This window comes from Hakea prostrata, chromosome 3 (assembly GCF_041222555.1).
Source record: "Hakea prostrata isolate BN-2017 chromosome 3, UWA_Hpros_2, whole genome shotgun sequence".
NCBI classification, from domain to species: Eukaryota; Viridiplantae; Streptophyta; class Magnoliopsida; order Proteales; family Proteaceae; genus Hakea; species Hakea prostrata.
This window is the reverse complement of record NC_142602.1, coordinates 8,729,838-8,742,157: the sequence shown is the minus strand read 5'-3', so window position 1 is coordinate 8,742,157 and position 12,320 is coordinate 8,729,838. Positions and strand designations below refer to the sequence as shown.

The 12,320-nt window shown below is 38.0% G+C and overlaps 3 protein-coding genes across 10 annotated transcripts; 1 reads left to right on the top strand and 2 right to left on the bottom strand.

The window, feature by feature from the left end:
• Positions 1 to 5: 5 nt before the first annotated feature.
• Positions 6 to 4,940, bottom strand: LOC149020625 (uncharacterized). 8 transcript variants are annotated; one of them, XM_089148841.1, is made up of 10 exons: positions 4,852 to 4,939; positions 4,164 to 4,750; positions 3,250 to 3,598; positions 2,723 to 2,756; positions 2,379 to 2,606; positions 1,845 to 1,934; positions 1,031 to 1,096; positions 850 to 941; positions 723 to 770; positions 6 to 454 (listed from the first exon to the last, which is right to left on the bottom strand). In XM_089148841.1, the coding sequence occupies exons 2-10, from the start codon at positions 4,207 to 4,209 to the stop codon at positions 334 to 336; spliced, it is 1,074 nt and encodes a 357-aa protein (XP_089004967.1). In that variant the 5' UTR covers positions 4,210 to 4,750; positions 4,852 to 4,939; the 3' UTR covers positions 6 to 333. The 8 variants fall into 8 exon arrangements, with proteins under 8 accessions (XP_089004967.1, XP_089004966.1, XP_089004969.1 ...); XM_089148840.1 differs by having other exon boundaries at positions 4,164 to 4,940; XM_089148843.1 differs by having other exon boundaries at positions 4,581 to 4,940.
• A 3,097-nt stretch (positions 4,941 to 8,037) lies between these two features.
• Positions 8,038 to 10,125, top strand: LOC149020624 (axial regulator YABBY 5-like). Its single transcript, XM_089146954.1, has 7 exons — positions 8,038 to 8,196; positions 8,308 to 8,457; positions 8,601 to 8,727; positions 8,815 to 8,863; positions 8,965 to 9,040; positions 9,132 to 9,211; positions 9,730 to 10,125. The coding sequence occupies exons 1-7, from the start codon at positions 8,116 to 8,118 to the stop codon at positions 9,896 to 9,898; spliced, it is 732 nt and encodes a 243-aa protein (XP_089003080.1). The 5' UTR covers positions 8,038 to 8,115; the 3' UTR covers positions 9,899 to 10,125.
• A 45-nt stretch (positions 10,126 to 10,170) lies between these two features.
• LOC149020623 (uncharacterized) lies at positions 10,171 to 11,497 on the bottom strand. The gene is made up of 4 exons (XM_089146953.1): positions 11,265 to 11,497; positions 10,965 to 11,070; positions 10,802 to 10,885; positions 10,171 to 10,522 (listed from the first exon to the last, which is right to left on the bottom strand). Exons 1-4 carry the CDS (start codon positions 11,322 to 11,324, stop codon positions 10,473 to 10,475), a joined length of 300 nt encoding a protein of 99 aa, XP_089003079.1. The 5' UTR covers positions 11,325 to 11,497; the 3' UTR covers positions 10,171 to 10,472.
• Between the last annotated feature and the right edge of the window lie 823 nt (positions 11,498 to 12,320).

Sequence of the window (12,320 nt, the reverse complement as noted above, 5' to 3'; positions counted from 1 at the left end):
AAGAATTCTTTAGAAACTTTTGACATAGCAATATATCCAGTAAGATCCTCCCATCAGAAGGATGAAAGAGGTAATGAACAATGTTGTGCTCTTTCTGTAGCAACAATCACATTTTTCATTTATTAAAACTTTTCCATAAAACAGTAACTTCTTTTCTGCCCATGAATTCCTAAGGTATTCATCCTCGAATTTTTTGTTATCTTTGTACAAACTCTCCTCCAAAGCTGCTCTCCTAGGGAGTATTGACCTTGTTCAGCCACCTTCGTTGCAAAAGAGAGACCCAATTCACAAGTTCTGTGACCATGAAGTGGTTTGGTAATGGCTAATTTTATGCTAATGTTTCGTACATTGATAAGACTCAGGAAACCATCTTGACAACACACGGTTTCTCAGCTTTACTAGCAAAGCAAAAAAGCCGTAGCAGGGGATATGCATCAAACTAACAGACAAGTACCTGCAAAACCAGGTCAACAAATGGCAAACATGATAAATCACGGCTTTGAACGTATCATGAAACATCTCTCAGTTAATCAGTCACATCGTAACAAATACCGACCAGTTTCCCCCTTAGGCCATAACCTCTAAAGAAAGGGAAAAAAAAATTAAGAAGCAATTCACAAAGAAAAATGAATGAACCTACACAGTGGGGCTATGAGTTTGTATTTTGAAGGAGGTAAATTCAGCTTTTGTATTTGAAGGGTGTAGATATGGTTTTAACTTACCAAGCTGGAGCATACTGTGAAGAGAGGTCAAGGAATGGGTATGGCCACCTACAATATGATATCTTTCATCAGAACAATACAACCAAAAGTCCTCAAATGCAGAAAGATAAAAGGTGACCAACTTTACCATAGTGAGACACAAGCATGGATGATCCACTGGAAAACGACAAATGTACCCGTCCACAAAACAAAGTAAGCAATTCTAAACCAAGGAAATCGCTGAAATAAGAAAAAAAAAAGAATATGAATGATCATCATGTAAGTTACAAAGTCACAGGTAACTGAACCCCTAAATAGCCTTAACTTACCAAGCAATTCAACATCGTGTCGCCAAGGAGGAAAACAGCATTCAAGGAATGCATACCAATAATCAACTGGCACAGGTAGATGAAAAAGAATAACTAAACTGAAAGGAATAGCAAGAACAGTTCTCTAATCATCTGAAAAATTAGAAGGAAGAGATAAGGGTGATCAAACATCTGCAGTTAAGCAATCATCATTGGTTTCAGGAATAGGCATGCACATCATTTAGGAAGGTCAGCCTGTGGTATGCCAACCAATTTCACTGTAGCTAGACCACCTTCTGTTGCCTGATCATATTAAAATTCCCTATTCCTAACAGATTCTTTTTATATATCCACTTAATGACCAAAACCAGAAAAAGGTTTGGCCACCTTAGTACAAGAACCAATTGAGCTTGATTTGACCAAAGGAAGCAGAAAATGCAAATTATTGGATATGAGAGGTCATTCCCAGGTAAAACATTAAAGTGAAATGTTGGGTTGGTTATCATCTCATATGCGGTGTTGTGTCAAGTTAACAGTAAAACATCTGGATGAAACTGCTAAGTGAAGTGCATGAAGATTTAAAATCTATCATTTTCACTTATAATATTACAAGGTTCAAAGATATGCAATACTAGAGCTCGTGAACTGGCTTCCAGCTAAATACCCCCATCCCCACCCCCCCCCCCCCAAAAAAAAAAAAAGGAAGAAGAGAAAGAGAGAAAGCCCAAAGTCTACTTCTTGAGTGGCAATTGCTTGTCCCTCAGTATATACTTTCTGTACTCAAGATAAATAACTCCATGGACTTGAGCGCCAATCTGCAGTATTTGATACTTACAAAATTCAATTTGTGGTCCCTCATGGTAATAAGTGGAAAAAGGATTATCCAGAAAACGCTATCAGTGAGCATTACAGCACCAGCATTTATCTGTGAAAAAAAAAATTTGTCACAATGTCGAACGGTTATATGATCCATGTGTATCTTTCCAAGTGGCAAAGTGAGAATTTTATCTAACAGTAAACATAAGCAATACTAGTAAACTTTATGTACTCTAAAAATAAAAATAGAAACAGCAGGTTTCATTTCCAACATAACATTCAGGAATTAGATATAGAATCATTCTTAAAAAATGTCCTGCCAAAATTAGTCTGAGATGAGCACAATCAAACAGAAAGTGCTAACAAACAGGACCAGAATGAAAGAAGCATCTTAACAGAGGAAAACTAGCACATGGAAGAATTAGAGGAAGGAGGGAAAAAACCCTAAAGAATGCCTGATTAAGGCAACCAAACTACGTTACACCGAAGAACACAATTAGAACAACCCAAGACTGAATTTTCAACAGATTAATTCTGTGAAAATGAGCATCACCTGAAAAATAATTTGAAAAACATAACACCAAATGCTAGCAGTTTGGCGAATATAATGCCCTTCCTTTGGACCTGAGCTCTTATTTATACTGCTCGTATTCACAGTTTCCCCATCAGTGGGAGCTACATAGGTGCCGCCTTCTGCATCTAACCCTGTACAATTATCATTGTCACCACCAACTCCATTGTTGTACTGGAAACATCCATAAGCAGAGAGCGACGAACCAAGCTGAAATGGAAGATGAAACCATATGCAACATTAGATTGGTTAATGAAAGGAAAAGCATTTTTTTCACTATATATATAGATAGATGAGAACAAGAAGCCTTAAGTGGGAAGTCATACCCCAAAATAAATGGTAACCAGTGTAAAAGTCCACCTGTCCATCAGCCAAAACAATCACAAAAACAAAGCCAGTGATAAGAGATTTGCAAATCATGGTAGACTAGAATGGAGGAGATGCAATGCTTTGTGTTATAGAAATATCATAAACGAGCCTTTTGCCAATTTCTGTGTTTGTGGACATGTTAAAGAGATTCAATCAAAAAACTGATTTCAAGAAAGTTATAAGTCATTCCAAGTTCTAAGAAATATTGTCTATCTCAAACTGGCACAAGCATTTCCAATCCCACCTCTCTCTTTGGGCTAGATAGTTCCTATCCCCCAACCTTTCACACAAGGTGTACTTCCAAAAGATCGCCCTAATTAAATTTGGGGATAGGAACAGCATGAATGCATGGTGCACATTCTGCAGTACAAGAATTCAATAAGAGCTCGTCCTTTGAACAGACACATTACATATAGTAAAAGGAAATCATCAACGACATATTAGATAAGCACAAAAATGAACACATGTAAAGGAGTTGACTTACTGTGTATAGAAATAAAATATGGAACCTCCATCAATAACGACATTGGCAAGGAGAATAGCCAAGAGCACAAAAAAAGCAATTATTCGGTAAGCTAATAGCCAAGCAGGATGGATATCTTTCAGACATGTTCTCCAAGCTTCATCCTCGTACAAAGTCGCAACCGTATCTTGCTGAGATTCCCCTCTGCCATATTTTGAATTGTTGAAGCCTTCATATTTCCATATCAGTACTGCTGCTACAAACATTGGAACCAAGACCGTAATTGCACAGAGCAAGAATCTCCAGTTCAACCAATAACTAGGATCTGTTGTATCAGCTGTCATGACTGGCTGCCAGAACAATAAGGATTCTGTCAAGGAATTCATTATGTTACTTCACTACTGATTTTTCAAGCTATAACACCACAGGACAGTCTTTACCCCAGAAAAAATGCCACAGGACGGTTGGTCTTTTTATAAATCCCTATACATGGGAAATATTTCAATTGGAATAGGTGTTCAAACAAAAACTCAAAAGAGAGGCTCCTTGAAGTCGAGGAGAGAAAAATAAATAAATAAGTTCAGACTGAAAATATTTGAAATATTTTAGTTTGCATAAAGACTATCAGCTCATTATTAATGACTAGAGTTTCTATATTGAGAGAATACTTGCTGACGACATAAACACAAATGAAGAAGGAAAACAAGTCTGAAATTCTTATTTCAAAAACCACTCATCAGTATCTAACATGAGAAACTTCAGGAAACCCAAACCAGTTATACCAAAATGTAGAACTCTTTATAGGAACCAAAGCGATCATTTCCCGCGAAATCATGAGGACCAATCACATAGAAACAAACAACTATAAAGCCAATTAGAAAAGACAAGAAAAAAGATGCTCAAACCAGCAACAATATCTTCCACAAACCCATTACCCGGAAGAGCTGAACGATGAAAGTACTCGGAAGCTCCGTAAACCATAATGAGAAAAAGAAGCAGAGTCGAATCAACAGCATCCAGATATAAACTTAGAACCCTTTTGTTGTATAACAAATGAAGAAGATAAAGGTTCAAATTATCAAACCAAAATTTGGGTTTTTCATTTTCAGATAGAATGAAGGAAGATATAATCTGCGAAAAGGGTAACCAAACAACAATTTCTAGTCAGAAGCTGGCGCCATTAGTGGACGAAATTAAGCATAGATTCGTAACTTTAGGCAAGCGTGGCAGTAGAGCGATGAGGGCAATATTAAACCTAAACGACATGATTGCACCCAAAAAAGGAAAAATATAAACGATAGGAAAGTAGAACCTCAAAGTCCTAAATTGTTAGAAAAGTTGGATATACTCACAGGGAGAAGCAGGAGACGAGGATGGCGCCGCAAACAAGATGATTACCTTCAGATATCTGATCCAAAACTAAACAGAATCAAATTATAAAAGAAAAACCGAGAGAGGATTGAGGAATAGTGATATTTGATCCTTAAGATTGTCCCTTATATGGTTCCTGTGAGGTCCCAACCTGTATTTTAATAAAATTAAGAAACTCATAGAATTTCATTCCTAACTGTAACAAGTAGATAGAGAACCGAAAAACATATGGTGTTCAGAGATTTCAGCCACCTGTGGCTTTACTATAATATGATCTGTCTTTCTTCGTCTCCAAGTACCAACGCACACCAACATAAGAGCAGGAAGAGAGAGACCATAGATCCGTGGCAGAGAGAGAGAAAAAGATCGTTTATTTTATTAAGAAGTGAAGAAAGGCAACATTTCTCTAGATGATGGGCCCATGGCCCATTGGACCACTTTAGAAATATTTTTAATCACCATTCGTATCCACCTTTTTATATTTTGCTTTTATGTAAAGTTTTTAAAATCTCAAGCAACAAAAGGGTATCTAATTTTCTTTAGGAAGTTTCTGGGAGAGACATGTATCTGTCTATCTAGCTATCTAAGATCAAAAGACAAAATCAAACTATCCTTGGTCGGTGGTGAACCGGCATATTCAATTTGTATTGGGCTTTCTTTGGCCCAACGCTACCCAACCCAGAAAGAATCACATTACTAGAAATGAATCCGGATCAGCGACCCGCTCCCTAACGGCTTACCACCACAAAAAACAGGGGATCAGAGGTAGTGATGGGAGTATTTCTTTTATTTATTTTAGGGTGAGGTCCACTATTTTTGTGGTGGAAAAACCATCGAGAAGCACAGACGTCAAGAGTGATGATCCAGATTCACTAGAAATAGCATTGGATACGGAGAGATGCCAAATAATCAGACGCAAATGATGAGTCATTATTAATAACCTAATTTACATGGTATATTGGTATGTCATATGCATGCATCCATGAGAACGCTATAGAATGTTGACTTTGTGGTTAGGATTTAGGATGTCATGGTCATCGGCGCAATCCTCGCATACGCTTAGAATTTAATTTTGTCAGTTGAACACGTTTTTAGGTGAATTAGGTTTGGAGTATCGTTCATGGAATGTGTTATTTCTTCAGTTTTTTCTTTCTTCCTAAACAACCAACAAGTCAACGACCCAAAAAGAATAATCGTCAGACGACATTTGTCAAAGAACAGAATATCCCACGGCCACGTAGATTTCTATTTATTTATTTTATTTATTTATTTCCTCATCAATTTCAACTTGAATTTGATATCTAAGTGAGATGACAAAAGTACATTCATTGTTTTATTTTCCTCCACTCAAGTGACAGAGTCTAGATCTTCTACCTCCAATATTTTTGTACTTCAAAAAAAATATATTCACAACTCACTTGACATAGGGGCTCAGGTGGGATTAATGCCAACTAGACTATGAGAGGCAATTTTAGGAGTACAAGGGGTCCTAAGGGTAAAGGATATGAATTATTGAGACAGCGAATAGGATGAATGAGTGACATATGGGCCAGCGCCCCCCCCCCCCACACACATACATTTCTCCACCCACAAATTAGGGAAGGGTGGTGGGGCCCATTGGGGCTCCCATCTCTAAGTCATTTTATTAGCACTCAAAGATGGAGCTCACCTCTATTATATGGTCGAGAAATGCTAAGGGGAGTGTCGGTCCAAATTAAAAATCAAATTAGTTCACTACCAAGTCAGGACTCAGTATTCAGGATGGGATGGAAAAAATAATCTACACGTACTATTGGAAGAACATAATAAATTTATAATAAAGGATTGCCTACTTGGTAATGACCTGCACTTCTTACTCGAGAGGTCCCTTGTTTGACTTGCACAACCTAAAACCCATAATGGTATCTCCTTCCAGGAAGGAAATAAAAAATTGTCTAACCAACCATTAGTTCATTAAATCATTGGCCTGAGATGGGTTTTCATGATGACCCTGTTTCTGGCCTTCGTTTTGCAGGAAATAACTAGTCCAATCTGGGCCAACCCCTAGAAAACAATGTGGGAATCGACTCTCCATCTGAGCTTTGAGTCATTGGGTCACTGTCATCATCCTTAAATACCTGAATCAAAGAGGAAGGACTCCATTACTGTAATATGTGAAAGAGAGAGAAAATGACACTGAAATCTCCCATCTATATAAGTTGTTTCTTCAGTCACTTTAAATGATCTTCAATATACAAAGCCATTACATACTCCAGAGTTAATTGTGTTTTTGTGACTCTGTTGTGTACTAATGGTACGATTACCAAGATTGGCATTCATTCAAAAATGCAAGATATCTCCTTGTCTAAATCAGCAGTTGAAGATTTTCATAAACACTGCATATATTTCAGACTACACTATATTCATATCGATTGGACAAAAGAGACATGTGGTAGACTATATGTGAAGACTGTTTTGGGGGATGCGAGAGGTGAAGAAATATGCAATTCCACATGCTTTCACGTGGTGGTCATTGAATGGTAACAGTTAAGAAATGAAAACTGGTAGATGGGGTGGGTGTTTGGCATTAAGACTGTAAATGCCCAGTTGAGAGAGAGCCAGACAGGGATGGTGAAAAAACATGAAAGAGTAAGCAACAAATGTGGGGGAGAGGTGTCATGGTCAATTTTATCATCTCACTTTCAGGAAAGACAAGCCTAAGATGCCTTTTCTTTCCTTCTCCAAATGTTTCTTCTAGAAACTTCCACTTCTTCAAATATGGCAAACCTGACATTTCCTTATCTTCCATCCACACTCTTATAGTGAGATCTAGAGAGAGAGAGAGAGTTCTTCATTATCTTGTCTAGGAAATGGACAGGAGAAAGAGAAGAAAAGAACCATCTTTGAAGGAAGGTAAGACTTATATAAATGATGGAAGAGTACTTAATAAGAAGACAGCAACTTAACATTCTGCATTTCTGCAACCTGAGGCAGACGAAAGTTCCCCAAGTGTTCAATGGGGGGTTGAGAGTCTCTCTTTTGTTGTGCTAAAAATGGTTCCAATAGGAAGGTTAGATACTGGAAATTTTGAGGGAAGAACACCTGAAATTTATTAAAATTACAATCATCAGATCAGTTAGGATGCAAATAACCCATAAGCCTCTGAAGAATAATGGTATTTTTTGCTGCTAACCTCTGCTTTATGGTCTAATTAGCAAGAAAACATCAAATTTATACTTCAAGGAAGCAGGCTATTATGGTAATTTGGCAGTAAAATAGCTCTCCCCACTTCATTTATTGAACAGTATATGCATCATTATCAGTGACTTGCAAACAAAAACATTTAAGATGAATAATCATACCTGATTATTGTGGTCTTAATTACAGCCCATATATATATATATATATATAAACCCATCTTTGAATCAACATAAGAGTCAAAATCTTTCTGTTTCTTCATTTTGCTCTGCTTCCCCTTCTTCCCCCCTCCTTCATGGTCTTATAACACAACTCTCTCTGCCCCCAATAAAAACAAAAATGTCTGCATGCAACAGCTTACTCGATCTACAAGAGCAGATTTGTTATGTCCACTGTGGCTTCTGCAACACCATTCTCTTGGTAAATCATTATAATAAGCTAAAGGACATATATGAAAGCAAATAAATCTTAACTATAGTTGTTTTAGTATTCCTTCTGAGGAACTCCTCTTTCTTTTGTCTTCAAATGCAGGTTAGTGTCCCTTGTAGCAGCTTATTGAAAGTTGTCACTGTAAGATGTGGTCACTGTGAAGGCTTTCTCTCAGTTAACATGACAAAAGCTTCATTTCTCCCTCTACATGTCTTAGCTTCACTCAGCAACACTTCCCTCATTGATGATGAGGTAACCCACTAATCCATCAGATTTTTTCTTAGTTATCTTCTTATTTATAAGTTCATGAACACTGTTGTCTCTAGTTGTGATTCCACCTTCAAGTTTATGGTTCAAAATCTCCCGATATAGTCATATTTATTCTGTATTTGCAGCCAACAAAAGAAATCTGTGCTGAAGAAGTGGAGCCTCCGAAAGCTTCAGATGAGCACTGCTCACCAAGAAGCACTTCTGACAGTGATGAAGAAGAGAAAATGCAACCCAACCCAATCGTCAATAAGCGTAAGCTCATCAAACATTTACTTATGTTCAAGTTACTCTTTGTAAAGCCTGAAAATGTTTTTATTGGATTTGAACACAACTGAACAGCACCAGAGAAGAGGCAACGAGCTCCATCAGCCTATAATAGATTCATCAAGTAAGATATGATGATATCAACAGTTTCAAACTAAGTTGGAGTCACTTGCATCAAAATTTCTTCAAATGGTTTGATAATTCAAATTGGTAAAACTATGACAGAGAAGAGATACAAAGGCTGAAGGCTAGAGAACCAAATATCAGACATAAAGAAGCCTTCAGTACAGCTGCCAAAAATGTAAGTTTTTCTTTTAAGGTGAACGAGATGCTTCATTCACCATGATAAACTACAGCGAACTCTAATTTTGCGAGTGTTGGACTGTTTTCAGTGGGCCCATTTTCCTCGAATTCAGTCCAAAGGAGATGGAGAGAGCTGTTGCCATGGAAAAGGAACCCAGCTGCTGACGAGGTAATAACACCCTTATAATAGTAAACCATTAGATCCAGAGACAAAGGTAGCTTGGATCTCGTGAACTCAGTTGTACACACCTGACACTACCAAGCATCTCTCTCTCTCTCTCTCTCTCTCAGAGATGTAACATGAAGAAGAGGGCCAAGAGGCAATTAAGATGTACCATGGTATACTTGTCCAATCCAATTTTGATTTTAAATCCTAGACAAAATAATAAAACCTTCTGACTCGCAGGGTTTAATTTCTTCACACATATTGTCCATCGGGTTCTGATGAACCTTGGTTTGGGTGGACCTGGTAAAGAGGACCAAACCTTAAGAGTCATAAACCCATGTGTTGGTGAATGTTCCCAACCAGAAACATCCCCTCCTAACCTCAAATGCTTTTTGAAGTGGCCTCTTTGGGTTAGAGAACTTACTGCTGGCTTTGCTTTATCTTTTATGTTTTTGAGGTATTGTCAGTGAAAGTCTGAAATGGTTGTGTTCTCTCGTCTTCATGGTGAACATACTTTTCAGGGTCGATGTGCAAAACAAAGATTTTCGTGAAAGGAATATCAAGAAGCAATCTATACAGGGTGATACCCTTGAAGTGGGATCCAAAGATGGCCAAGGAATGAAAGATCTTAACTTGTTTTCCCTTTCCCAGGTTGGAGGTAACATGCATTTAGCTCCTTACAGCAACTAGGTATTTGTATGCTCTTGAAATGTACCACTGTTTGCTTTCTAGGATAGTTGAAGAGCAATTTGATGGAGGACCCATTGAGTAAAACTTTCTCTAAATTTCCTCGTCTGATCAATCTGATGAATTCTGCTTCACACTTTGCCCTTTGCTTCTCTGTTCTCTCTCCCCTGGTTTCTTTCTTCTTCTTCTTTTTCTTTCTTTCTTTCTTTCTCTTTCTTTCTTTCTTTCTTTTTTTTTTTCTTTTTTTTTTCTTCTTCTTTTTTTTTTTTTTTTTTTTTTTTTTTTTTTTTTTTGGCAATAAAATTTTTATTTATCCAAAAAATATATTCATAAAACACAAGCCAGTAAAGTGCTGGAACTAGAAGTTAGGAGTTAAGAGGAGACTCCCAAGTCCCAGGAAATCAACTTGATTAATTTTATCATTTTTTATTACATATCCACCTTGACAGGCTTTAGATTTTGCACATCTGATGTAGTTCAATTAACTTAATAACTAAACAAAAGAAAGAAGAAGAAAAAAACACATTCAGAAGAGAGATACTTTTCTGTGGCAGGAAGTCGCATTATTCTGTTTCCTTCATCTCCGTGGCTTCCTCCTAAATCTTGACACCCTCTCGATAGTTCTACCTGAGGAAATCACACGATAGTTCAATTTCTAACTTGATATTTTCTGGGGTAGGACAATTGCTAAGAGATGAAAAGCTAGATTCTAACCTTGCATTCTTTCTCAAAGTTTCACACTATTTCATAGCCTAGAACTGTACAGATTTCTATAAATCTTTGGGGTTTGGAGGACAATACCAAATTTCCCACTGCAAAGCTAGCCCTTCAGGACTAAAGCTCATGCATAGTAACTGTGTCTTGAAAAGGGTTAATTTCAAGACACAGGAATTGGGTTTGACTTACCATTGAAATTAAAAGGCCTTCGAGACACAGGATCTAGATATTCCTGAAAGAAGCGTCTGTTCTCTTTGAATAGCTCCTTCCACACTGTAAAGCACCAAGTACTCGTTAATGATACACGGTTACACATAAACTGAGAGCGAGCGAGCGAGAGAGAGAGAGAGACCAGTAAGAGTGATAAGAGGCCGGATACTGGCATGGTCAGCAAGAGCTTCAATGCAGTCATCTCTACTCATGCGAAGCAGCAAGCACCTCTCTATCAAATGTTGAACCTGCATGTATCTCCATGCAAAACGTTTAATATTCCATAAATACTATATGGGTAGAAGATTTTTAGCCACCTAGAAACAGAAACGGAAAGAGTACTTCTGTACTTGGTAAACAAACGAAACATTCCACAGATCACTCTCTCTAGCTAGCTAGCTATGTTTGGTTGATGGGACTGTACATTTGTACTGTTGCTTACCATTCGAATGTAGTCATTTGGATGGCAACGCAAACAAGGGAATTGGTGGTTGTGACACATGGTGATATCTCTTCTTTCTTTATTCGCTTCTAACCAATTTGCAATGGAACTTGACAAAACATTATGTATAAAATAGCAAGAAAGAGGAAGAAGGGGATAAGCAGCCAAGATGAGAGAAACCAAACAAAAGAGGTAAAGTGCAAGATGCGGCAGTGGAGAAGAAACTCTGGGAAGTACAGATATTTAAGGGGATGTTATTTAACTATTCTAGCATGGTAACAAAATAAAAAATAAAAATAAAAAAGAAGAAACGCTTTGGGTACTTGGGTAGAGAAGAGGGTGGGATTGTTATCCACAGATATCCAAGTGAGGGGCCAAAAGAGAAGCAGCAATCCTAGCGTGGATTTACCTCTATCTTCAAAAGATAAGACATTGCCGAGTGGAGTATCAAGATCAGGGTGTGCATATGGCGTGGCCGGTTCTGTAACCACTTACCCGGGGCAAGTGGCATCACGTCCCCTTCTCGGCGTCTGCGCTCTTGATAAACCGTCTCGGCCCCACTGTCTTCAATGGCAGATCCAGGTCAGGTCCCGCTATGCCTAGCTCTACTTGACGGTGTTAGCATCACGCATCCATCCTTCATACGATACAACCATGCCTGGATAGACAAAGGACAAATATTTGGCTGCGACTCCACTTCCTGCAGTTTTTTTTTGGGTGATAAATTCGTCTTCATGTTTTGCTTTTAAAATTTCTTACATACACCTCCATAAGTTCAGTTTTCTGATGGAATACGTACTTGAAACATAGACCATATTGGCCGAGCGTACACTAATCATTGAAGCGCAAACTCAGCCATCAAAATGGTACGTAACCCTTCCATATTACCACGGTTACTCTCCGCCCTGGATGAAATTATTGATTCCTTTCAACCCCCATGATTAGGCATTCCCTCCAAAGATCTTGGGAGTCGATTCTACTGCCCTCAAATTAATGTAAAATACTGACTCCTCCCACCATGTATTGAACAAAAGATCCCATGTTATTAGAGATAAA

Bases quoted from the DNA above. Each gene is read 5' to 3' on its own strand.
- LOC149020625 (XM_089148840.1), bottom strand. From the start codon at position 4,209: ATGGTTTACGGAGCTTCCGAGTACTTTCATCGTTCAGCTCTTCCGG. The intron at 2,757-3,249 runs GTAAGTCAACTC...GCTGATGGACAG, and splicing joins ATATTTTATTTCTATACACA to GTGGACTTTTACACTGGTTA. The intron at 1,097-1,844 runs GTAAGTATCAAA...TACCTGTGCCAG, and splicing joins GGGACCACAAATTGAATTTT to TTGATTATTGGTATGCATTC.
- LOC149020624 (XM_089146954.1), top strand. From the start codon at position 8,116: ATGTCTGCATGCAACAGCTTACTCGATCTACAAGAGCAGATTTGTTAT. The intron at 8,197-8,307 runs GTAAATCATTAT...CTTCAAATGCAG, and splicing joins TCTGCAACACCATTCTCTTG to GTTAGTGTCCCTTGTAGCAG. The intron at 8,864-8,964 runs GTAAGATATGAT...AAACTATGACAG, and splicing joins GCCTATAATAGATTCATCAA to AGAAGAGATACAAAGGCTGA.
- LOC149020623 (XM_089146953.1), bottom strand. From the start codon at position 11,324: ATGTGTCACAACCACCAATTCCCTTGTTTGCGTTGCCATCCAAATGAC. The intron at 11,071-11,264 runs GTAAGCAACAGT...AGATACATGCAG, and splicing joins CAAATGACTACATTCGAATG to GTTCAACATTTGATAGAGAG. The intron at 10,886-10,964 runs GTCTCTCTCTCT...GGTGCTTTACAG, and splicing joins GCCTCTTATCACTCTTACTG to TGTGGAAGGAGCTATTCAAA.